Source organism: Filicampus tigris, chromosome 2 (assembly GCF_054856515.1).
Source record: "Filicampus tigris isolate MCC_2025a chromosome 2, RoL_Ftig_1.0, whole genome shotgun sequence".
NCBI classification, from domain to species: domain Eukaryota; kingdom Metazoa; phylum Chordata; class Actinopteri; order Syngnathiformes; family Syngnathidae; genus Filicampus; species Filicampus tigris.
In genome coordinates, this window is record NC_141218.1 from 34,305,648 (window position 1) to 34,330,315 (window position 24,668).

A 24,668-nucleotide genomic window follows, 5' to 3' on the forward strand; every position below is an offset into this window, starting at 1 on the left:
AAGGCAAAGCTTCTTTTACATTAGCCTATGATTGAGTCTACATTAATACAATCAGGCTGAATTGAACAGAGATGGATGCTTTCAGCCCCAACAGCACAGCTTTCTGTTTCATGCCTGAAGCTGTTCAATCTTATTTTCCTTTTCAGTCTAGAAAAGTTGCAAAATGAAAGTAAACTGACAAGGAAAGCATGTCATGTCACTTTCTCTCACATTACTGAATAAAGCAGTCGTTTCATTTGCATTGCTGAATTTCATTGCAGAATATTGTGTTGCACTGATTAATTATAGATTTTTCTTAAGTGGATATTCATGTAAAATGCGTAGCTCATCATCACTGCACTACATTGCAATGCAAAATAATCGTCACGTATGAATTTGTGCTGCACAAAATCTGCCCATTGCTGAAAGTCACATTGATGCTGTATTGTTTTCATTTTTGTTTGGGGGTTAAGGGGGAGACAATGACAAGGGCAGGGCATCTCCTGTCACATCAGTTGGTAAGACACACCACCTCCACAGGGGTGAAAGGTCACTCAATCAACTACATAGCACTTTGAGGGGAGATAAACACATCTGACACCAGACACCGGAAGACGTCCGCAATCGCGCTACGCTCAGCCACCCATGGCTGATAACTGTCAGATGATGTGCGTAATAAAAACAGAGCATGTTGTAGCCCCTCCGGTCCCATCCATCTTGGGGAGAATAATAAGCGACATAAATGAGGGGCCTAACAAAGGAAGAAATCAATACTTAATTCACACAGCATCTCACACACCCGCGGCTTGTGCAGAAACCCTCAGGTGATGGGTGGCCGAGGGAGGGAGCCCTCCAACACGGCGTGACTCACACAGTGCAATCAATCTCCCTGTCCTGTGTGCCCAAGGAACAGGGACACAGCACCAGCGTGGTTCTGCATGAACGTCTCCATCAGTGACTTGGTGGCGTACGGAGTTGGGATGTCTTTTCCAGAAAATGATTCATGGCGCCTCTCAGTGCATGGGCAGAAGCTCTACTCCAACCATGCCTTTTTGGGTGTTTTTTCTTTCTTTTCTTTTTTTTTTTTTTCAGAGTTTGAGGATTTGGCCCTTTCTAACTCTCTTGAGATCCCACATGCCCCCTGGAGTGTTGTGCTCCAGGGAGGTGTGCTTGCTATTCCACCGTATAAACTACTTTAGCTCCTCTGGCTCCAGGGAGATTTGAAGCTTATGCAAGAGCAATGAAGCAGTGTTTATGACACTACTGTTCCTGATCTCCATGTGTGTGCGCGTGTGTTTGTGTCACAAAAAAAGACGGACAAGAAAAGGGAAAGGAGATGAAAAGATGGATGAGATACATAAAGTAAGGTGGAAAGCATAAAAGAAAATAAATAAAAGCGCAGAAAATTAATCATGGCTGTGTGATTGCGTCATTTGAAATCGACTAATGGGCAGTTAATAATAAGCAGGAATGTTTTAATACGTGAGGTATCAACAGTAGAAGTGCAAAGCTGGTGGGTAGGAGAGGGAAAAAACAGATGTATTATTGGTTGTGAGAGGAGATAATGGGGAGACTGCAGCGCACAGAGAACACAAATGCCGGTCGAGCAGTGGGAAATAGGGATTGCTGGGTGAAATCTAGATTTCTCCTATTTCCTCTAAGTAATAAAACAATGGCGCTGCATCGCCTCATTAGACAGGTAATCGAGGGTGCAAGAACACTCGCCTCGGCACCGGGTGCTTCTCTCTCTTCTTCTGCAACCCGCCCCTGCTTGGCTATTGTCTCTCCTACTCACTGTTTTCCCGCGGTGTGCAGCCTAGCCCCGCCACCTGCTGAATAAATACTTATCCGGGCAGTAGGTCGGAACCCCAGCCGAGACCATCTCCCATCACGCGGTATGGAAATACCAATTATCTCACTAACAATCCTCCTTTTGCAATTATCTCACCATCTGCATCTCTGTCAGTAAGTGCAGGGGCAAAATTTCGCTCACAGTTTCAATTCCCTGACAGAAGATGTGATGGGGGTGAATATGTGGCACAGGAAGTGGCAACACAAGCGACATGCTAATTCATTCAGAAATTGGAATGAGAAAACTCTAGTAGCTAACCCCTTCTATCTTGATATAAATGCGTAGTGACATCATCGTTGACGCGCATGAAAATGGCAGCATCTTACTAGAACTTGTGTGACGGCAGAACTTGTTTGAAGCGATTTGTACCTTGTCTTTATCAAGCCGTTGCTTGAATTAAAGTCTTACAATAGATGAATTAATTCCATCTTGGTAAACGTGAATGTTCACATCAATCGGCATGTGTCACAGTGCTGTAACGGCACTTCTGATGAACGCAGTGGCGCTTGAGAGCAGAGATCTTTAGTCGGAATCATTTCAGTTGGCATGGAAAACAAAGTCTCCATGAAAACCATGTAAAGCAGGTGAGTCGTGTAACCACTTTCCTGCTTTTGACATCAGTTACAATCAGCTTATATTTGCTGACTAATAATTAACTACCTCAAATTATTTTTAAAATTGTTTCTCACCAACTAAAAGGCAAGGCAGCTTCATTTGTATAGGACATTTCATGTACAAGGCAATTAAAAGTGCTTTAAATAAAACATTAAACGCACTACAGAAAGATAAAAAAATAACTATTACGACAATGCAAAAATCACAATAAAATCATCAAAAATAATTTGATTAAATGATTAAAATCAAGCATCAGTCTAGATAAATAAAAAGACAGCATGGATTAAAACAAGAGAATAAAGTAAAGAGTCATGAAAATGCTGCAGTAAACAAAAATGTCGTTTAGTCACCATGGCAACGAGGGAGGGGTGTGGGAGAACATTCCTGTTCGCGGCAAAATATGTGGACGTTTTAAGTCCTTTGCAATCAGAATAATATAACAGAGGAAATCTGCTTGCTTTTAACTATCAATTTATTTCATTTCGGTTCAATCTCTCGGGGGAAAAGCGCATTTAACAGCTGAAGACCTCAGCATAATCTCATGGTTGTACAATGAAAAAAAATGATGGTTGAATTTATTTGTCATGTGTCATGTTCCAAACCGCTTATCGTGTACAGGGTCGCGGGGAGGTGCTGGAGCCTATCCCAGCTGACAATGGGCGAAAGACAGACTACACCCCGAACTGGTCGCCAGCCGGTCGCAGGGAACACACATAGACACCGTCACTGAGCGGGAACCGATCCCACGCTCCCCGCACACAACTCAGGCGTGTGTACCACTACACCATCAGTGACCCTTGGTTAAATTATATTTAGTCAGGTGGTTGCACAAAATAAAATCATACAGATGCCAGATACATTTTTAAGTAGACTATACATCTAGTTAAAACATGTATCTGGATTCAGATGATTACATTTCGTGCAACCACATGAAATAAATAAAATTGAGTAAATTCATCAGAAACTTTTTTCAGTGATACTGTGCCTATTGGACATCTCATATACTGACTCCGATTTTTATTTTTTATTTTATTTTTTTTATGACAGATGGCTGACAGCAGAACTAGGTACCGCCAAAACTCGCCTGCGAACAGACTGAATGAGGAAATGAAAAGGAGTGTGTGGCTCTTAAAGAGGGCGGGGACAGAGAGAAACTCAAGGGTTATTGAGTTAAACCTGGTCGGGGTTAAGAGAGTCTGTTACTGCGGTAACTGACCGAGATCTTAAAGGGATGGTTGGGTGCACGGATGGCCATGTTTTCACTAACAAGTTCATTTGATATATTTTTTGATCAGTTGTCATTTTCTATTTTATCAGTAAATTTGGGAGAAATTAGGAAATAAGTGACTCCATGAATAATGCCTCTTGTTAATGAGGAAAATGGCCACGCCTCCTACAGTTCTATCCTTGTCCGGTTGGAGTCACGGGAGGGACCGATTACAAACTCTCCATTGGAAATCATTGTACTTTCATTGCTTATAACGTCCAAAGACGGTGAGCAATATCACCAAAATTTATGTGGACATTCCTACTAATGCCCACTTCAACATATCAAAAGGATTAACCTCTCCGTGGCTGATTTCTGAAAATGAGGAAATGTGGAAGTGAGCAGAGCTGCATAGATTTATGCTGGCACAAGAGCACACTGCTTCTTTGCTTAAAAAACAACAACCTACAACACGCCGTCCAATTTGGAACATAACAGCCAAAATGGTGCGCTCCAATCCGACCACACTCGGCTGAAAGCACATGCCGCTCCGCGATGATGCGCACGTTCAAGACAGCCCCGGTGTTCGATGAAGTCTTAGCTCACTCTCACGCCGAAGCTGTGCGGTGTCGGGACAACGCCCGCGACATGAAGGTCTTTTGTTTTAACGGCCTGAAGCTAGTTGTTGTTATTAGCCGTGCCATTAGCCTACTGTTAGCCGGGGGGGATAAAGATCAATGCTTGCCTGATGGCTGCCTGCTGCTCGCTAACAGCCGCCATCTGCCTCCGAGTTTAACGTAGATAAATGTCCGAAATATAACCAGTCAGGGTTTGTGTGCACATTCGTGCTCTTGTCCGCTTCAGCCTGTGTAAGTGGAGAAGCGATCGCCCCGGTATTTTTTTATTTTGTGGAGGTGCTCATGATGAGCTCACGTTTGATGTCAATAGATCCAAACTATTGTGCAGAACACTTTTTATACTTTCACAGGTTGAGTAGAGTAGTAATGTGCATTTGCATTTTGGTCGCCGTTTTAGACAACAGAACTGACAAAGCGAGCAATATTACCACGCTTGCCTCCCTCCCGTAATGTAGACCACTGGGACCGTAAAAATAACAAGCCGAGCACCAAAAGGGAGCGGGCCAATTTGTCGTACATCTAATCACAAAAAAAACCCTTATATCGATACAGAGTCTTTTGAAGGGGGCATTTTAGTACTGATGCCATTTTTATATGCAAACCTATTATATAAGTGCCAATGTTAAGCTCATCTAAGTGTCCCTTTAAGTTCCCTCTTTCTCTGAAACCGACTAGAGTTAGCCCTCTTTTTCTGGTTTGAGCGACCTCCCTTTTTGAAATGGAAAACTCAGAGTTCCCCTTATTTCAGGGTTAGCAGACTCTGAGTTTTCACTAAACCTGCTTTGTGAAATGGACCCGAGTTCAATGTACTGACAGTTTGGACAGACCTCAGGTAAGCAGGGTTTTATCCCACAGTTGAGGAGCATATTATTGTTAAAAGGTGTGAATTTGAGAAATTTCTCCTACCTTCTGAGGTACATTAAGTCGTTAAGATCCTTCTGATGATGATTATTATCCAACATGTGAATCATCTGAACACTATAACTGTAATTGTTGAGAATATTAATCAACATTTAATATCATTAACCATTTCAACTGTTTCCCATTAAGGTGTCTTCATTTTTGGGCCTTTCATGCTTCCAAAACTTGTACTACTGATTATTTGTCTTACTCTTAGTTAGCTGGTATATGTATTATTATGTCCATCCATCCATTATCCATACCGCTTATCCGCACAAGGGTCTTGTAGTTTTGATCACGTGTTTTTGCCCGAGTGTTTGGTATTTGTGTTTGTTATCTCGTTCTGAGTTTTTGTTTATTTCTATTTGGACTTTCTCTGATCCCACTGTGGCAGGTGATTTCGCATTTACATGTTCTCCTTGCCTTTTGCAAGCGTTTTTGGTTTTCCCGTGTTTTTTCCAGGCAATCCGCCTGCGCTTTATTTTGTACTTTGTACGGTAGTTAATTGATTGTGTTTTTGTAAATAAATATTGTTCAAATCTTCTCGCTTGTCTGCGTTTGTGGTATTCACTACATTTCCGGGTTTTTCGGAACCCGACACTAGGACCACATATGAAAGTGGGCCTGGTTGCATTTGAAAAAAATCGGAATTGAGCCGTTCAAGTGTCCATTTAAAAAAAAAAAAAAAAGAAATCAGATACAGGTCGCATAGCGGAAAAAAAAAATCTGATCTGAGTTTGACTGCGGTGTGAACGTAGCCTCAGTTTCCTAATCACCTAAATCTCGATCACAGATCTATATGTCTTGGCTACATGGCCTAGCTAGCCTTAACCTAAAGCAATACACCGAGCAATTCGCCAGAAAGCAAAATAACTGTCATATGTAGTGAGGCTGTCAAACGCTGTCCATGTGTTTAGCATTCAGCATTTATTTTGTTGCAATCTGTCAGCATTCACAAATTACATGTGGTAATGCTTACGGATTGTCTGTTGGCTTACTAATCACTGAAGTCTAATTCACTCAGAGAAATTACATTATATTGCATGTGTGTAACACCTAATTTGTGTGTGGGAAGTGTATTCCGCTGCTCTAACAATCCTCTACCGATTCAGATCTGGTGACACGGCACGGCTGTGATTCAGTGCCACAGGAGTAGGCATTTTGTGGATGAGAACAGCACTGTGCGGCGAAAGCAGCTGCAATGTGTCACACTGTTTAATATACTTGTAGAATTTGCTCTTTATTAGAGTATGCGAAGGCTCCCGAGATGTGCAGTCAGTGACAAAGGAACAACTTCACTGCTGTCTTTGCCACCAAAAACATGACAGCTGCCATCGTGGAGCACTCACTCTGCATCCCCGAACACATTGTTTTCTAATTGCCGCCCAACACATCACAAGCTCAGACCTCCACATCCCAGCTGCCATTACCTCCAGAGATGACAGATTTCTTTTAAATACTGGGAATGCAGTTTGAATACAAAGCAGCAGCATGAGCACTGAGGGTGCTTTGGCGCACAATGGCGGGGAAATGACAAGGAAGCTGACATCGGCTACAGTGTACTGTATGACTGGAACACGAACATCTCAGAATTCAACATAAAAGTTTAAAGAAAATAACATCCAAAACAGGTTAAGACAATGGGACAAGACTGGTTCCTAAGTGACTGCTCCATATTGTTGTTATTTTCACATGCGTAGAAGGCCTTCAACAAGAGTAACCACAATTATTAGGCCAATTAGTAATGATTATAGGCCAATTAGTCATGATGGCAATACAGCCAAAAACACTAAGAAGGAGCTCATAGGGTAGTCATGAAAAGTAACCCTTTTATATATTTTTTTACTTTTACTAAACTACCTTATTTGATTTATGTATTTATGTTTAACTACCAACAACAGTTACTTGACAATTGAATTAAAACATTATCTGTACAGTTGATGTGGGAAAAAAAAAAGATGGCTACCTTTTAACCCACAGGCATGGATGAATTACATTTCCAATATGTGTTATGGGAATTATTAAAGAACCATTAAGTGATCACCAATTGTGTAGAATGGAGAATGTATTGCTTAATAATTGTCAAGCAACTGTGGCAATTTATCAACAAAACACTGTGCCGAGACAGGAGTTCAGTTCTGTTCGTTAAAAACGTAAAAATATTAAATTCACGATTTATATTATTATTATTATTATGATTATTATTATTATTATTATTATTATTATTATTATAGGTAGTAGTAGGAGAAGTAGTAATATTGTTGTTATTTAGTCTAAAGCCCATCCCTTCATACAAGCTCCTAGAATTAAATGGAGTTGAATTTAGCGGATCAACTTGTTATACACAAACTACAGGTTTATGGAGGTTACACATTTCTCTATTGCACTGCTTTACTTGCACTGTATGCGAAAATTGTAATATCAGGAAGGAAATAAAATGATGCGTGGGTTAGTTTTTCCCTCGTATCCATCTCTTTCCTCCCGCCATTGTGCCACATGTGCACATTCCTCTGCCTTTCTTGTGTAAAGCAACACAGGTGGACACAGCACACGGAAACAATCTGCGTCCTTCGCCTGCTCCGCGCTCTATCACTCTGCTGCTTGGGGAGCACTTTTGGCCGATCTACATTGATTGCTATGGGCCATTCACTATCCCCGATGTTAGCTCCTCATTCATCAAACCAGTACCTGCCAGAATCTCGCTCCTGAGAGAATGGTGGTCAATGACTTACTTTTTCATTTCTCCCTCAATTCTTTGTTTTCCCCTCAACAAATAACCATCATGTAGGAACACTGACCTGCTATTCTTTTTCAATATTACACCCAAGCAATCCCTCTAATCATGAAAGGATTGCGGATGTCAGTCACCTAAGCTGCTCCTCACTATCTGACAGACAAACAACACAATATAGTGCATCACCCCAAGGCTCTCCCACAGCAGACACCAGGCCTAAAAAAATGCAGCTTAACCTTCTTCTCAACACTCGCAGTGCATCCAAGCTGATGCTATAAGTACTTGCTTTAAACCCCGAAGGTGGGGAGAAGGGTACATAGACGAAAATGCCAAAATAAAGATTGAAGGGAGATAATAATTTCTTTTTCCCTTGACCCCAGAGAAGAATTATGCATAACAGTTGTTAATAGAGCTACTTTTCCAGGGGTTATTATTGAATATTTAAAATTCATAATTCCAGGGAGTGTTTGCTTGGGATGTGTTGCACTGAATAATACATTAAACACATCTGCCCAATCTCTTGTTTGCTGTTGTTTTTGTGTACACGTATGACTGGTGAATTCTTTACACACACGCTGAGATTTCAATTCGGTAGTCAGCGCAAATTTACATGATTAAGAAGAAATTAGATAGTTGCTTGTTGACTCACACAGGAAAAGATCTTTCAGTTCTGTTAATTACAACCAGAAGTATTTTACTATCAGATAAATCAAAAGTATTGTGCTGCGCTAAAGGGTTTTTATGTATCAGACATTGAAATGCACAAAGGCAAGTACTGTAGCTTTAAGATGAACTTTTCTGTTGCGGTTGGTAAGCTGTTATGATGGATATTTGAAATACTGATAAACACAATGACAATGCTGCTTTATCGTTCTAATTGATATGATGCTGCTTGACGAGCAATGACTGCAATTCGGCAGCTCTGCAGTTCAGTCATAACAGACAAATATGATGACAACAATAGCCGAACTGCCAATGTGTTCACTTTGCGAGGCCAAAAGCCTGAAGCAAAGAAAATGAACCAAATTGTTTGAATGCCCCAATAAAAATAATTTGCAATTTTCCTCTAATATTTTTACAATGGCAGATTTCAAGAAGAAAGGCAGTAACCAATTATTTGGTCCAACGACATTGCCTAATAATAGTGCATGGCATGTTGACAATTCATAGGGTTTGCTTGAAGTTAAAATGAGAAAACATGGCCCCACATTTTTTTCAAAGTGCTTACAGGAACACATTTAAGAACACATTTGTTCATATTAAAGGGACGGTGGGGCCGGGATGGCCATATTTTCACTAACAAGTTCATTTGATATATTTTTTGATCAGGAACATTGAAAGAGTTGTCATTTTCTATTTTATCAATAAACTTGGGAGAAATTAGGAAATACGTGACTCCGTGAATAACACCTTTTGTTGATGAGGAAAATGGCCACGCCCCCTACCGTTCTATCCTTGTTTGGTCAGAGTCACTGGAGGGACCGATTACAAACTCTCCATTGGAAATCATTGTACTTTCATTGCTTATAACGTCCAAAAACGATGATCAATTGGCACCAAAATTTATGTGGACATCCCTACTAATGACCACTTCAACATATCAAAAGGATTAACCTCTCCGTGGCTAATTTATGAGAATGAGGAAATGTGGAAGTGAGCATGAGCTACATAGATTTACGCTGGGACGAGCGCACGCTGCTTCTTTGCTTTGGTTAGGGCGAGTGAGAGAGACTGAAGTGGGAATGAGTGGACGTGCACATTTATTTGGATGAGGAATGGCCACAGTTTTTTGACGACAACACGCCGTGGAACGTGACAGCCGAAACAGTACGTTCCAATGCGGCCACACTCGGCTGTGCAGTCAGCCTCCTCGCTGGAACTTTTGGTTTGCTGAACATTGACACTTGCTGGTGGCTGCAAGCGGTGTCGAACAACGCACGCGACTGCTTGGGAGACAATCCCGCAACATGAAGACACAGGTTCATGAATACCTCCACATGCTGCGCGGACAGTAAGGAGCTAATGTTGTTGTGCTAACGCCTTTTGTTTTAACGGCCTGAAGCTAGTTGTTGCTATTAGCCATCCCATTATCCTACGTTTAGCCGGGGAGAGAAGGGGGTGTGGGTATAAAGATCCAACCTGCCTGCCCTGCTGCTCGTTGCAAGCCGCCGTCTCCCGTCCTGGGAGTTGACACGAGTTTAGCGTCGCTAAATGTCCGAGATATAACCAGTCGGGGTTCTTGTGTGCATTCATGCTCTTGTCCACTTCAGCTTGAGAAACTGGAGGAGCAATCGCCACGGTATTTTTGATTTTGTGGATGTGATCATGATGAGATCACGTTTTATGTCAATAAATCCAAACTATTCGTGCAGAACACTTTTAGACTTTCACAGATTGAAGTGGACGAGAGTAGTAATTTGCATTTGCATTTTGGTGGCGATCTGTCACCGTTTTAGACAACAGAACTGACAAAGCGAGCAATATTACCACGCTTGCCTCCATCCTGTGACGTAGACCGCTGAGACCGAAAACATAACGTAAGCCATGCCCCAAAAAGGGGCGGGGAAATTAATCGTAAACCTAATCACAAAAAAAGTCCTTAAATCACGACAGAGTCTTTTGAGGTGGGCATTTTAGTACTGATGTCATTTTTACATGCAAACCTATTATATAAGTGCCAATGTTAAGATCATACAAGTGTCACTTTAACTGCTGATGAATGAGGTCAAGTTTCATGTTGGTAATCCAAGTCAAAGATACTGGCAGCGCCACTAAATAAATCACACTGTACAGCTTGCAGTTGCTGCTACTAGAGGCATTAATCTGCGTGGAGGCATATCAGACCAGATGTTGGTAGCTTTGCATATGTGCGCAAGCGTGTATTTAGAAAAGGCGGTTTGCGCCATTGTGGGCGTGAACACAGCTGACTTGATTCTGCTCCAATCAGAGAGGCTCTTTTTCATTTTCTTTAAATAAGTTGCAATGACAGTCTCTCTTTTTTTTTACTGATTTACAGCAAGCAATGTGCTCTGACTTGTTTTGCAATCACTGAAGTCAACTCAACAAAAAACAAGAATTCTGTTTTTCTCTCAAACTATTGCATAATCATCACAAACTATTGTCCTATACCCAAAATGACACGATAATACCACAATGTGTACACAGGATTTCACCCAATGTAACATGAGCCTTCCGGGGTTGGTCGTGGCACTGCCTCCGGGGAAGCGGCTTCAGCCTTCTTGACCAATGAGCCGTGCTTTTTTTAACTGTGATTTTAACTTGGCTGCTCGATACAATAATTGTGTGGATTTCATCGACCATGGATTACAGTACAAAGTGCGACCCGACAAGTGGTACATAATGGTTGGATGGGTGACTTTAAGTTAGGAGGAATTACTTCCTGATATCTTGCGTAGAGGTAGCCACTTCTGTGCTTCAAAGACAAAAAGCGCCACTACCATGATTTTCATCTGTGGTCGACCAACCTTGGACATGACCTCTTAACCTCTGCCAGCACAATCTTTCCTTGACAAAGACCTCCATACATCCAATCTTACTTCAATACTCTATAGAGGTCTTCCAGAAGGAGCATACCCTACTGTACCCCTTATTCTGTATTGATTGGCTGGGCAGGCCTCATTGATCATGGCTGCCTCTTAGGTCTTTTTCCAGTACGCTTTGAGCTAGCCCCTGAGACCAAATGAAGCACTGCAACAGGCCTGCATCACAGCGACAATACAAATTGTCTTTTCCATGAACACTAATTAGTCTTAACAAAAGGTTTATTTCCACAATGACTGAACTGGACACAAAATCAAAGTCACATTAGTAACCCTGAAGCTAGATGAACGGTTTAAATAGTGCCGATATAGCTTGGCACCTGGTGCTATATTCTGTCATTTAAAAGCAGGGCTTATTACCTAAAATAGCCGAAGACCAGTGTAAATCCCCCTACCCCCACTCACACACACGCACACACAAACACACACACGGATATCAAAGAGAAAAGTCGATCATGAAAGCATGAGCCTGCAGAGGATTTGAAGCTTGCGACTCAGTTCGTCCTTATTATAAACCAAGTCAATAGCAGATTATGGTAATGTGATATCTAACTGAGGGGAACAGTGACTAATATTCTCCATGTACATGCAGCAGCCCTGGCAGTTATTTTGAACCACTGAAGTAGCATCTACACAATAAGCCTTTCCAGATACTGCATGTGTCTAAAGTGAGACTACAGGTGTGACTTAATGACTTGGTGGAAGGAGAGAGTGATATCCAAATTAGCTCCAGTTTGCAATCTGACATGGCAGTGGTGATGCCATCTTTAGTCTCCAGATAAATGCACAGACAGGGAATAAAAAGAATCACATACTCATATTATTATTGATTATCGAAATCCGTATCCATTTTTTTTCAAAATCAAACAACATTTCCACCAAGTGGTCTGATTACGTTAATCTAAACAAGGAATTGTCTAGAACAGTAAATGCTCATCTGATTTTGTGATGCGTGCTTCAGTTATGTACAGTTAAGCCCCAAATTAATCTTAACATGGCAAATGTTTTAGTTTGGATAATTCATTTGTTGAACTGACACAAGTTGACACACGACTGTGCACATTCAATAATTAATCGAGTAAGGAATTTTAAGGATTATGTTGAAGTCCAGAAGTGAGAAAGCTTTCCAATCTCAAGGACCTGGAAATCTATGCAAAATAGTGTAGGTCCAAGATCCCAATTAAAATGTGCAATACAACAAATACATAAAAAAATACATTAAAAATGTTTGCCAAAGCAGGTAAGTACGGTGGCCCTGATGTGCAAAACACAACAACAAATGACTAAACACAAATAAAAAAAAACACCAAAGCAAAAAATAAAACACAATAGCAAATTAAAGTCAAAAACAAAATAAAAACAAAACTCAACAGCAAAATAGCTAAACAAAACAACTAAAAGCGAAACACCAGCAAATCAAAAACACAAAAAAAACTAAACACAGCAACAAAGAAAACACGCACACACACAAACGAATAACTAAATAAAAAAACAAAAAATAAATAAAACAACAAAAAAAACACACAACTGCAAATGAAAAAAAAAAACTATACACAAAAAAACCTAATGAAAAACACAACATGTTTAACCGAGCAGAAGAGGTCAGTATGTCCCTTTTGTCCAATCAGTGACGACTGATTGGACAAGAGAGACAGGCTGGTTGACTGACTGTGCCTCTTGTCCACAAAGCAATAAGTCTGCTCAACAACAACAACAAACCTAGTGGTGGGATACGTGCAACTAAAGTTAACAGTAGATAATACAAGTTGGAGGCAGGTTGTCAGGCCCACCGCTCTCATCCTCCAGGGGAGGCACATTTTTGCACAAGGGAACACCTTTGCGCAACGGTTGTGCAATGGGTGTGCATATCCACAACTGTAAAGTGCACAGCAAGTACAGCACCAAATTATAGCTCAAGGAAGAAGCGAGGCAATGATTGCTGCAGTGACAGAAATTGACATCTGACAAATGTGAAGCATGCGCATGCCGGCATTTGCAGAGCAAAGAGTGAGTTCACGGGTCGGAAGGGGGGAAAAAAGGCAAAACAAGAGGAAACGCATGCTTCGCTTAAAGGTGGATGTTGTTGAAAAAATGTTTTATTTTGAACATGTAAGGAAAAGAATAACAATAAAATCAAATATTATAATATCTTATATATTATTATATTATAATGATAAAAACTGAAGCGGCAGTTTAGAATAAAACAAAGGCAAAGCAGACACACTTCCACATGTTTGAAAAAGGGGTTGGAGGAAGACTGAACATATTCTATCCATTTACAGCAAGAGTCAGCAACCTTTTTGAAGCTGAGATCTACTTCTTGAATACTGATAGCTACCACCACTTCATTAAAAACCCATTTGCTGAAATGACCTTTAATAATGCAATTATTGTGTGTTATTGTTAATAATTAGTGACCTTTATTTATGTGAAAACACTGATCATGTTAATGATGCCTCACAATAATTAGGAAACATAATTTAGATATATAAAACAAATATTTTTTATTTTTTCTATAAATCTCTGTCAATATTCCCATTTCCAAATAATGAGTTCTACAACATTCCACATACACTCCAAATAAAATCTGACTTCAGGTCCCAATTTTGTCAGGGTCCGTAGTGAGAAGTGAAGCATGTCTATTCCCTGGCATCTCACACTCGTCGCCTACAACATGTGTTTAAAATTCATCGACGATGCTTGTCGTGGCATACTTGTTGGTCATGCTTAATGTTCGATGTGTGTGTGAGAAGGCAAAGCCTAAACAATTGTAAAAATAGCTGTTTGTACTTGTTTGTTTTGCGTGTGTGTGTGTGTGCTATGTACTGAAAACGGATGCGTGTATGCTATGTTAACAATAGCCTTGAATCAGTGTAATGAGATAAATAAACAAAAAAATGGTCAATGGCACTGCAAACAAAAGGCACAATGCGGTGTACCACTGTACCAATATGTACTATTTCTTCTTGCCAAGTGGCTTTATGCTTTCATTCTATACAGTTTTGCACTAAGGGAGCAATTCTCTGCGGTGTGTTAAACTCCACCTTTTTACCATACCAAAGAAGAACCCAACACAAGGTTGCCAAATACTGGTATGGTAAAGATCAACTCAAGGCCCCGTTCTTCGAGGCAGGTGCCAGTGGGCGCGTGCATGTACGTGTGCAACGGGCGGGATCGCCTCTCGAGGAAGTGGCAAGTCATAAGAGCCAGCTGATGAGTATCACCCTCATCCGGAGCGCTATTCATGCCCTGTGCACAAGGGCTCATTCACCCAGTGCTTTTCACGCTCATGTACCCTGAGAGCCCCGGGCCACTTTTCCACTGTGAACTGTCACTCACTCACGACATCCAACACAAACGTCAGAATGGGCATCCAGATGCAAACACACGTGCGCATCTATTTAGGACTGTTAAATAGAAATCCAGGAATGGGCTTCTGACTCATGACACAAACATGTCTCAATAGGCTTCACAGAGAAAGGCTCCTTTAGACCGGAAGAGATGTCAATTTTGCTTGCTGTGACACCATTAGTACGGTCAAGCCTATAGTCACGGACGCAGGTGTGACACCATAAAGAAAAATGTGTTCGATTTGATGACACTGCTCAGAGAAGTGAAGCACGAAAGATGTTCCATGCTTATGGATAAAACAATGCACTGCAGTAAAACACTCCAAAATTTGGTCTTTGGGGTTTGGGATTTAATTAGTACCATGTAGAAACGTAAGCACCGCTTCCCAAAAGGACAGTACTAGTTTGGTGTCTGTTTTGTATGGTACATGTACCATACATATCAAACACAGGGGGATGCTGGTAGGGTGGAGCAAGACCTTCATCTCACTTCTGCGTAACAAGAAAAATGTGCTATTTCATAATTAAAGGTAAAAATTAGAAAGCCTTATCACTTATCAGCGTAACAGGGAGCTAGAGCCTATTGCAACCCCCCCCCCAAAAAAAAAAAACAGGCACCCAGGATTGGCTGCTCGTCAATCATTCAACCATTCACACCATCACTGGGTGGAACCGATCCAATGCTGCCTGCACAGAAGTCAGGCAAATACCAGAACACCATCAGTGACCTGGGGAAACACAAAAGCATCCTTCTGATGGATGTTGGAAGGATAATGCTGACAAGTAGCACGGTCCGCATACTCACCCTGCAGTTGAAGCACAAGGCAGATCAGACTTTAGCATGCCAAACCACTCACAGTTGAATTGAACGTGTCCTTGTCCCAAACTTGACTCATGTCTTAAATACAACCATGACTGTATTTGATCTGTGAGAGCTTTGAGATTATTCCCTGTGCTCCATTACCTTCATATTCAAATCCCATTCCATTTTGGGAGTAAAATCATCTCATCGACGTGGATGTGCTTTATGTGTTTACTTTTAATTGCACACCTACGTGCCAGTTCCATGTGCTCCATATTTGTCATTCTCATGCCCCAGTAAGAATGCACTCAGAAAACCCCCAAATGCTTGTTGTCTTCCTTGATGAAGATTGCTTTAGTCTTGGCACTGTTTCACTTTTTTTTTCTTTTTTTTAGGTTGGACAAACAAGATATGGAAATAAGTGCAAGATTGTGGTTTCCAAATATTCTGAGCTAAATTAACCTGCTTGGTGCATGAAAAGATGCCTAATAGTTATAATACTGCAATTACAGTGTGGGACAGAATTTGATACTCCGTCAAAAAGCCTCAAAGACTAACCGGTCTTGTCAGAATACAAAGAATGGCTACGTGCAGGGTAACAAAGAAGAAGCAATTTAGTGTGACGTTTCCTTTGTATCTCTGAGGCATGCACTTGTTCTCTGACTGGCATTATGACACATATTATCAACCACAGGAGAATAGCATCCCCACTGCTGATTGGCCTGCTATTATCTTGATAAAAATGGCAACGTTATAATTCAACATCATTGCAGACCACAGTCCAAATCTCTCAGAATGTTTTCCCCCTCAATGATCAGAATAAAAAGTTGCTCTATCTCTTCAATCGACATGATATAATACAGGTCCGGTTTAAAACAATAATCATGCAGCCTACATTGTGTTTCCTTTTTTTTTAGTCCACTTTAGCTTTGAGTTGGCCCTTTTTTTCTACATTAAGCCTCCTAAAAATCGGGGTAGCCTGTTAGCGGATTTGAAAGCATTGTGACATAAATGTACAGCATGCATGCCTATTCCTCTGCAGAGGTTGCCCCCCCCCTGGAGCGCAAAAAGCGCACCGCGCTCGCGCAGTAAGAGGTGGAGAAAATAAGCCCCCACGCAACAGTTACGAGCCTCTCACTCGCATGGCCTTGATGCCAAATAGCTTTACGCATACTGTTTAGAAGACAAATCACAAACAAGGAGGAGAAGGTCAACAGTGCATTAATACTCACAGGCGTATGTCATGGAAAAACTATTTCCCATCTTGACCATATCGACCTGCGGCACCAGTTTGGGGATGTCCTGGTGGTGTGAAAGGGCGAAGCGAAACACTTCATATTCATGGGACTCGGTGGGGAACAATCCTCCTGTTGAGCACCAGACACAAATCGTTATGTGAAATTAAAAAAAATAAAATAAATAAACAAATAAATAAAAGACCCACTCCGGGCGAGAGCGATCGAGCGAACATTTTAGGAGGAGACAAAGGGTTTGCTCTTCGAGTGCGCGCGCGGCATTCTTACCTATATTGATGTTACTTGGGAAACTTGCGCTTGAAGCCAAGCACATCCCCAGTAAACTGGTGTAGAGGATGCTGAAGCTTGGCTGCATATTTCCTTTTGCATTGGCGAAGGAAAAAGAGCCGAAATCCGAACATACATACGTTTCCTCCGCGTATTCAACTTCAAAATACCTCCCGTGCCTCAGCTCTCCTCCCGCTGCTCGTTAGCGCAACATCATCGTCACCGACATGGATTCAAAGACTGACGACGGTGATGATGAACGTGGTGGTGGTGGTGGCAATGGCGAGAAGGAGGTACCTTCTCTCTCGACTGCTTTCCCTCGATCTGCTTATGCTCTCTTGTCCTTGGCTGCTGGTGTAGTGATGGAGATTGGAGAATGTCTTCAGCATTTGGCGAGCTGAAAAAAAAGCCCGTGCACGCCCAGGAACAAAATAAACAGCTCAAAACTGTTTAGTCCTAAAAGGATATTGCATTTATCATGCAAATCTTTTAAGCCAAAGCAGTTATTTCACTGTTTCCCTCTGAAGGGAGTTGAAATGCTTTTATTCAAAAGCTCAAACTAATTACAATAATTAATATTATTAGTATTATTATTAATAATAATAATAAGATCAATAATAATAATCATAATTATAATAATAGTAATAATAATTTAAAAAGTTCAAAATATTTCAATTTGACTTCAATAAGCAATTTCACAGCATACTTCCAAACAGAAATGTCACCAAAAGTATTGAATATAAAGTATAGTATATAAAATTCATGACTGACACTCTTGATCTCCCCTTTACTTGAATACAAAGTTGAGGACAATTCTAACATTTTTGACATTTTGTGTCTCACGAACTTTTTTGACCTAGGGTGTTCAAACTCGTTGTGTAAACTAGCTTCATGTGTCCTCTAATAAATTGCATGGGAAAATGCCTTTGCAACGCAAACACAAAATGCTTGATTTAGGAGTGTTATGTTACAATTGACCCCATGGTCTGGGTCTCTTGAAACATACAGTATATTGGGGTGAAATAAAGTCCATAATAATGACTACAAATATTGAACACTTATTGTTCAAGACGATTGACTGGTAACCAGTTCAGGGTGTATCCCACCAACTGCCCGAAGACAGCCGGGCAGTGTTGTACCTGTGTTGTACGAGTTCAATGAACCAAAGTTTAAGAAGTTATTTGAATTTTAGGCGAACGTGAAATGAACGTAGTGAATTGTTGCCTGATTGACATTTTTGCGAATGCGCTCATTCTGGTTCCTGTGATGGAATGACAGTTCATTTTTTCTCAAGAGTGCCAGGTTTCTTTAGTCTTCCAGGAGGAACACAAAGGTAAATTTAAGGTACATCCATGAGGGGTCCAACGTGGCGTAACGTGTAGTTTACTGCTGGACAGTTGACACACATTGTAAAATGAGGAGGACACAAAGAAAAACAATGCCATAATGCTTGGTAAAAATTTGCAAGGGGTCGGCCAGAATCAGCAAACAAGGTGCAGACTGGCATGCCAGTCTCTACTCCATTGCGATCTTTACAGGTACCCACCCAAAAGCACAGTAAGACCGCGCTTTGCGCTAGACTTGCGCTGGGTTTGAATGGCAACAGGTGGATACACAGTTTAATTGCACCTTCTGACATATAGTGAGAGAACATTTAATGATTTTATTTAATTATTCTGTCTATCACTATACATCATTGGCAATATACAATATTTTGTAGTAAATAATAGTGTTTTATTATATTCGGGTCAATTAATTGAACCTGGATATTTCCCATGGCACATGAGACATGATGTCTCATGGCAGACTAAAGTGCCGCAGCACAGATTTTAGAAATCACTGTTAAAGGGTTACAGCCCTTGCGGTTCAGGGTTTGAAAGTAGTTGCATGATTTCGGTAAATGGTTAATGGTTGAGGCGGCACGGTGGTCGACTGGTTAGCACGTCCGCCTCACAGTTCAGAGGTCGTGGGTTCGATCCCGGCTCCGGCCTCCCTGTGATGAGTTTGCATGTTCTCCCTGTGCCTGCGTGGGTTTTCTCCGGGTTCTCCGGTTTCCTCCCACATTCCAAAAACATGCATGGTAAGTTGATTGGATACTCTAAATTGCCCCTAAGTATGATTGTGAGTGCAGATGTTTGTCTCTGTGTGCCCTGCGATTGGCTGGCAACCAATTCAGGGTGTCCTCCGCCTACTGCCCAAAGACAGCTGGGATAGGCTCCAGCACGCCCCGCGACCCTTGTGAGGAGAAGCGGTACAGATAATGGATGGATGGATGGGTTAATGGTTGATACGCCTCTACTACATTGTGTGGACATCTGGGACAGTGCCTTTGGATTGGCAGACAGGGGTGATGGTCCCCCTTTTTAAGAAGGGGGACCGGAGGGTGTGCTCCAATTACAGAGGATCACACTCCTCGGCCTCCCCGGTAAGGTCTATTCAGGGGTGCTGGAGAGGAGGGTCCGTCTGCAGGTCAAATCTCGGATTCAGGAGGAGCAATATGGTTTTCGTCCCGCCGTGGAACAGTGGACCAGCTCTACACCCTCAGCAGGGTCCTCGAGGGTGCATGGGAGATCGCCCAACCAGTCTACATGTGTATTGTGGACTTGGAGAAGGCGTTCAATCGTGTCCTTCGGGGAGTTCTGTAGGGGGTGCTTCGGGAGTACTGGGTACCGAGCCCCCTGATAAGGGCTGTTCGGTCCCTGTACCACCGATGTCAGAGTTTGGTCCGCATTGCCGGCAGTAAGTCGGATTCGTTTCCAGTGACGGTTGGACTCCGCCAAGGCCTCCCTTTGTCACCGATTCTGTTCATAACTTTTATAGACAGAATTTCTAGACGTAGCTGAGGTGTCGAGGGGGCCCGGTTTGGGGGCCTCAGTATTGCATCTCTGCTTTTTGTAGATGATGCGATGTACTGTTGGCTTCTTCAAGCCACGATCTCCAACTCTCACTGGAGTGGTTCGCAGTCGAGTGTGAAGCAGTCGGAATGAAAATCAGCACCTCCAAATCTGAGACCATGGTCCTCAGTCGGAAAAGGGTGGCGTGCCCTTTCCAGGTCGGGGATGAGAATCTGCCCCAAGTGGAGGAGTTCAAGTATCTTGGGGTCTTGTTCGCGAGTGAGGGTAGGATGGAACGGGAGATCGACAGGTGGATCGGTGCAGCGTCTGCTGTGATGCGGACCCTGTATCAGTCTATCGTGGTGAAGAAGGAGCTCTGCCAAAAGGCAAAGCTCTCAATTTACCGGCCAATCTACGTTCCTACTCTCACCTATGTAGGTCATCCTACATAGAAAGGAAAGAACAAGATCTCGGCAGCCAAAATGGGTGTCCGGGCTCTCCCTTAGAGATAGGGTGAGAAGTTCGGCCATCCGGGAGGGACTCAGAGTCGAGCCGCTGCTCCTCCGCATTGAGAGGAGCCAGTTGAGGTGGCTCAGGCATCTGATTAGGATGCCTCCTGGATGCCTCCCTGGTGACGTGTTCCGGGCATGTCCCACCGGCAGGAGACCCCGAGGACGACCCAGAACACGCTGGAGAGACTATGTCTCCCGGCTTGCCAGGGAACGCCTCGGGATCCCTGCGGAAGAGCTGGAGGATGTTGCTGAGAAAAGGGAAGCCTGGGCTTCCCTGCTGAAGCTGCTGCCTCCGCGACCCGACCTTGGATAAGCGGAAGATAATGGATGGATGGATGGATGCATTATTAAAGAGCAATTAAAGACACTAATGAAAAAAAACAAAACAAGAGTAAACTCTTGCCATGGCTTGGGCGACAGGGTAAACAAAATAAATCAAAACCCAGCTGAATGAAAATGTTCAGATTTTGTAGTCTCAAACATTTGAATTGGTGGTTTAGACTTGGGAGTTGGGGGGGTAGCATTCCCTGGTGGACTTTGCAAGATTTCACTCTTCACTCTTAAACTGATGCTTTTTAAATACAACATATTAAAATTCTGACTTTTGCTCTGCATGCTCCCTTCCCCTTTGCAACGAGCAGGACTGGTGAGCTGCTGATAAGGGAGGGGTTATGATTTCAACCATGTATTTACAGACAGCTACAGCCAATTACCTCGGAAAGAAAAGGTACATGCCCCCATGCTTTTGTACACATTGAAAAATGAGCCAACACCCCATGGGATTGACTGGAATATGCACTGTGGTGTGATATTTTCAGGGGCGTAGATGGGATTTTGGAACTGGCGGGGCATTAGAATAATAACGGTTTCAAGATTGTTCTATTAGTTTTCTTTGATCCTTGAATACGATCTAATCCAATCTTTTCCTGTAAACCAAAGACGGACAACTAATATAGTATTTGAATTTGACTTTGCAAAGTGCACAAATTATTTTGGATTCCTCCATTTAGCCATCCAACAACTTTTTAAAGTAAAAGTACGTAAAAGTCCGTCTTTGCGACAGTGACTCTCCTCTAAATTTTGCTGCAAAGCGAGGTGAGGTCAGCTGCCACAGGAAATCTGAATTAAATGAATTAACTAATTAATTAATTATTTTTGTGCACTATAAAATGTAAATTAATCTCCATAGTTAATGCTTTAACTTTGACAGCCCTAATATCTCTCTCTCTCTCTCTCTCTCTCTCTCTCTCTCTCTCTCTCTCTCTCTCTCTCTCTCTCTCTCTCTCTCTCTCTCTCTATATATATATATATATATATATATATATATATATATATATATATATATATATATATAGTATTGTCGAACAATTTTTTTTTAAACTAATTAATCGCTTTTCAATTACAATTTTTTTTACAAAGCTTAGAACCGATATTTTCTTCAGTAAAATCTTGGAATTAATATGGAAAAAAATGTAAAGTGTATTTTGATTCAAAGACTGATCTAATAGCTTTCTTTGATCTTTGAATACGATTCTTTTCCAGCTTTTGATCCGACGTGAGACTGAAGGTTTTCTGCTGTTTTCCAGTGTCTATTGTATATAGTATTTTGTGTTTTAATTTTTTGCTTTCACTTGTTATATTATTGCTGTTTTGTTGTTGTTGTTGTTAGCAAGTGTTCAGATAGATTGCGTGGACTGTCAGCCCTAAAAATTTGAAGAGGAATCACTTTTAATATTTTATTACTTGCACAACATAAATTAAGGTATGAAATATCATACTAGAGATAAATATTTAAATTGTGTTCAATATCTACTGATTCTAGTATAGTAGAAAACTTAAAACTGTGGCTTCTTTCATTGTTATGGAGAAGCAAAGTGGCTAGTATATGTATATTTTTTATTTAATGAATGGTAGCGGTATGCATGGTTATTAAAAACAAGGGTTCAACTTTGTTCTTTGTGTGCAAGAAGCTTCCCTGATGCATATGTAAACATCCTGGTTTCACAAGGTTTATTTCTGAGCGTACCAAGCAGAATGCAACTACCTTTTAATATTAAAGCCTGATTAATGCAAATGGCCCTTAGAATAGTAGTACAGTAGTAATGATAGCAAACTATTCCGAGGTAGAATACTGGGTATTGATTGTTATTCTACGTTAAGAACATCTCAAGTAGACAGAAAGGAAGCCACCAAACCGTATCTGTGTCATAGATCCTAAGGTGAGTGTCTGTATGAGGGTTTTAATTTTAGTCTGTGTGAAGCAAATAATGAGGCCAATCCGTCAAAATCCTTCCTGTGGTTCCACTCTAGTGGGGGGAAGAGTAACTCGCATGCATGTTATTCCTTTTAATTGAGCCACTAGACCCATGCTGTCACATTCTGTACATCACAAGACAAAACTGCAGATCAGACAGGCTAAGAGGAGAAAACAGAAACTAATCGGAAGAAAAACTGGTGGAGGTGATGATGGAAAAAAAATACACAATATAGATTAAAGCCCTGACACACACCACCCGTGCATTTGTGACATCTTAAGCTTTTAAGGGTCATGGGAGTTTTGCAAAGGAAAATTTCCAAAATATTTCTTCCAGAGATTTTTCATGGGCAGTTTCCTTTTTTTTTTTAATTTTTAGAAATAATGTATTCCAAATGAATGAGAATTAACTAGGAATTTAGGGTAATCCAAAAAAGTCACACTCAAATTCAAGCACACATATAAACATTTTGTTTTGTCATAAGCAGACATCCATTCAAAATTACAGTTCCTCAAATAGCTACATATCTGAACTTCCTCTTACCTCAAATTTTGGCTTGCAACAAGCAGCAAAAAATGGAACAAGTCTTGTAACAGAGCTGGGCAGTCCGCCTATGTGACTATCCAATGCGTCTATCCAATGACGGATGCCCATTTTGTAGGCGATGAACGATAAACAAAAAAAAACAAAAAAATAGTCGGACTAAGCATAGACGGAAGCCCATTTTTTGTCGTCTATTTTAGCGGTGAGGCTTCAATGGCCGCGGCAAGGTTTCTGTAACAATAGTATTGTTAAATTGAGTTGCTAGCGGTACTTTGTCGAAGTGGGTAGTCGGAAACGCTAACAGAAGCCCGTTTAAAATTATAAGCGGACCGGCCTATAGGTGATTAATCTTTCCGGCCGGACAAAAAGGCATATAGACGAACGGCGGAAGGATACGCCGGCTGTAGGTGGTAGGCGATAGACCGACTGCAAATTTTTGATAAAATGCCCAGCTCTGGCTTGCAATTCGAAAGTGAGACCGTAGGGTCTATTCAAGCAACCAAAGTATCACATTACTTAGCATACCAAGTCAGGTCTATTCAGGGGTTCTGGTGAGGAGGGTCCATCAGGAAGTGGAACATCAAAATCAGGAGAAGCAATGTGGTGTTAGTTCTGGCGATGGAACAGTGGACTAGCTCGACACGTTCAGCAGCGTCCTAGACTCTGCATGGGAGTTTTCCCAACCAGTCACATAAAATGCTTTGTAGACTTGGAGAAGGCATTAGACCCTGTCCCGCTGTGGGTGGTGCTCTGGGAGTACAGGGTACCTGACCCCCTGATATGATATTGTTCGGTCCCTGTATAACCATTGTCAGAGTTTGGTATAGTCAGGTTGGTTTCTAATAAAGCAGTTTGTAGCTAAGTGTGAAGCAGTTGGCGTGAAAAGTAGCACCTCCAAATCCGAGACCATGATCCCTAGTGAAAAAAATGTTGGCGTGACATCTCTTGGGGTCTGAGCTTCTAAGTGACTAGTATAAACCTTGAAAGTGTTGGTTGACAGAGAGAAAGTTAATGAAGATTTGTAAATTTTGTTGATTTTTGTGCCTCTTATATTGCTGCTCACGCTGTTGTAATAGAAGTTGTTGTCACCGAGAACCTACCTTTGCATGTGAACCACACGAGGGTTTTCTTCATCTTGCAGGTAACAGCATTTCTGAAGTATCCGTGAGTACACAAAACGTTTCTTTGTGGATTCCAAATGATGCCGTGTAATTGGCTAGTGACTAGTCCAGGGTGTATCCTGCTAGGAGAGGCTACAGCATGCCTGCGACCCTTGTGAGGATAAATGATTCATAGGGTGGACTGGATTACAAATGTTCTTAAACAGTAATGACAACGTATGGTACGCAAACTATATATGTGTG

General features: G+C 41.6%; 1 protein-coding gene across 5 annotated transcripts in view; it reads right to left on the minus strand.

Annotated features, from left to right (window-relative positions):
- gria1a (glutamate receptor, ionotropic, AMPA 1a) overlaps positions 1-17,569 on the minus strand; it is a 94,338-nt gene extending 76,769 nt beyond the window's left edge. For 3 of the 5 annotated variants that reach the window (XM_086023769.1, XM_086023770.1, XM_086023772.1), the window contains exons 1-2: positions 17,161-17,568; positions 16,870-17,004 (exon numbers count right to left, since the gene is read on the minus strand). In XM_086023769.1, the coding sequence (XP_085879895.1) occupies positions 16,870-17,004; positions 17,161-17,248 (223 nt within the window). In that variant the 5' untranslated portion in view covers positions 17,249-17,568. Of the gene's footprint in view, positions 1-16,869; positions 17,005-17,160 lie in introns of all 5 variants that reach the window. The other 2 variants (XM_086023768.1, XM_086023771.1) reach the window with 2 other exon arrangements.
- Positions 17,570-24,668: the final 7,099 nt, after the last annotated feature.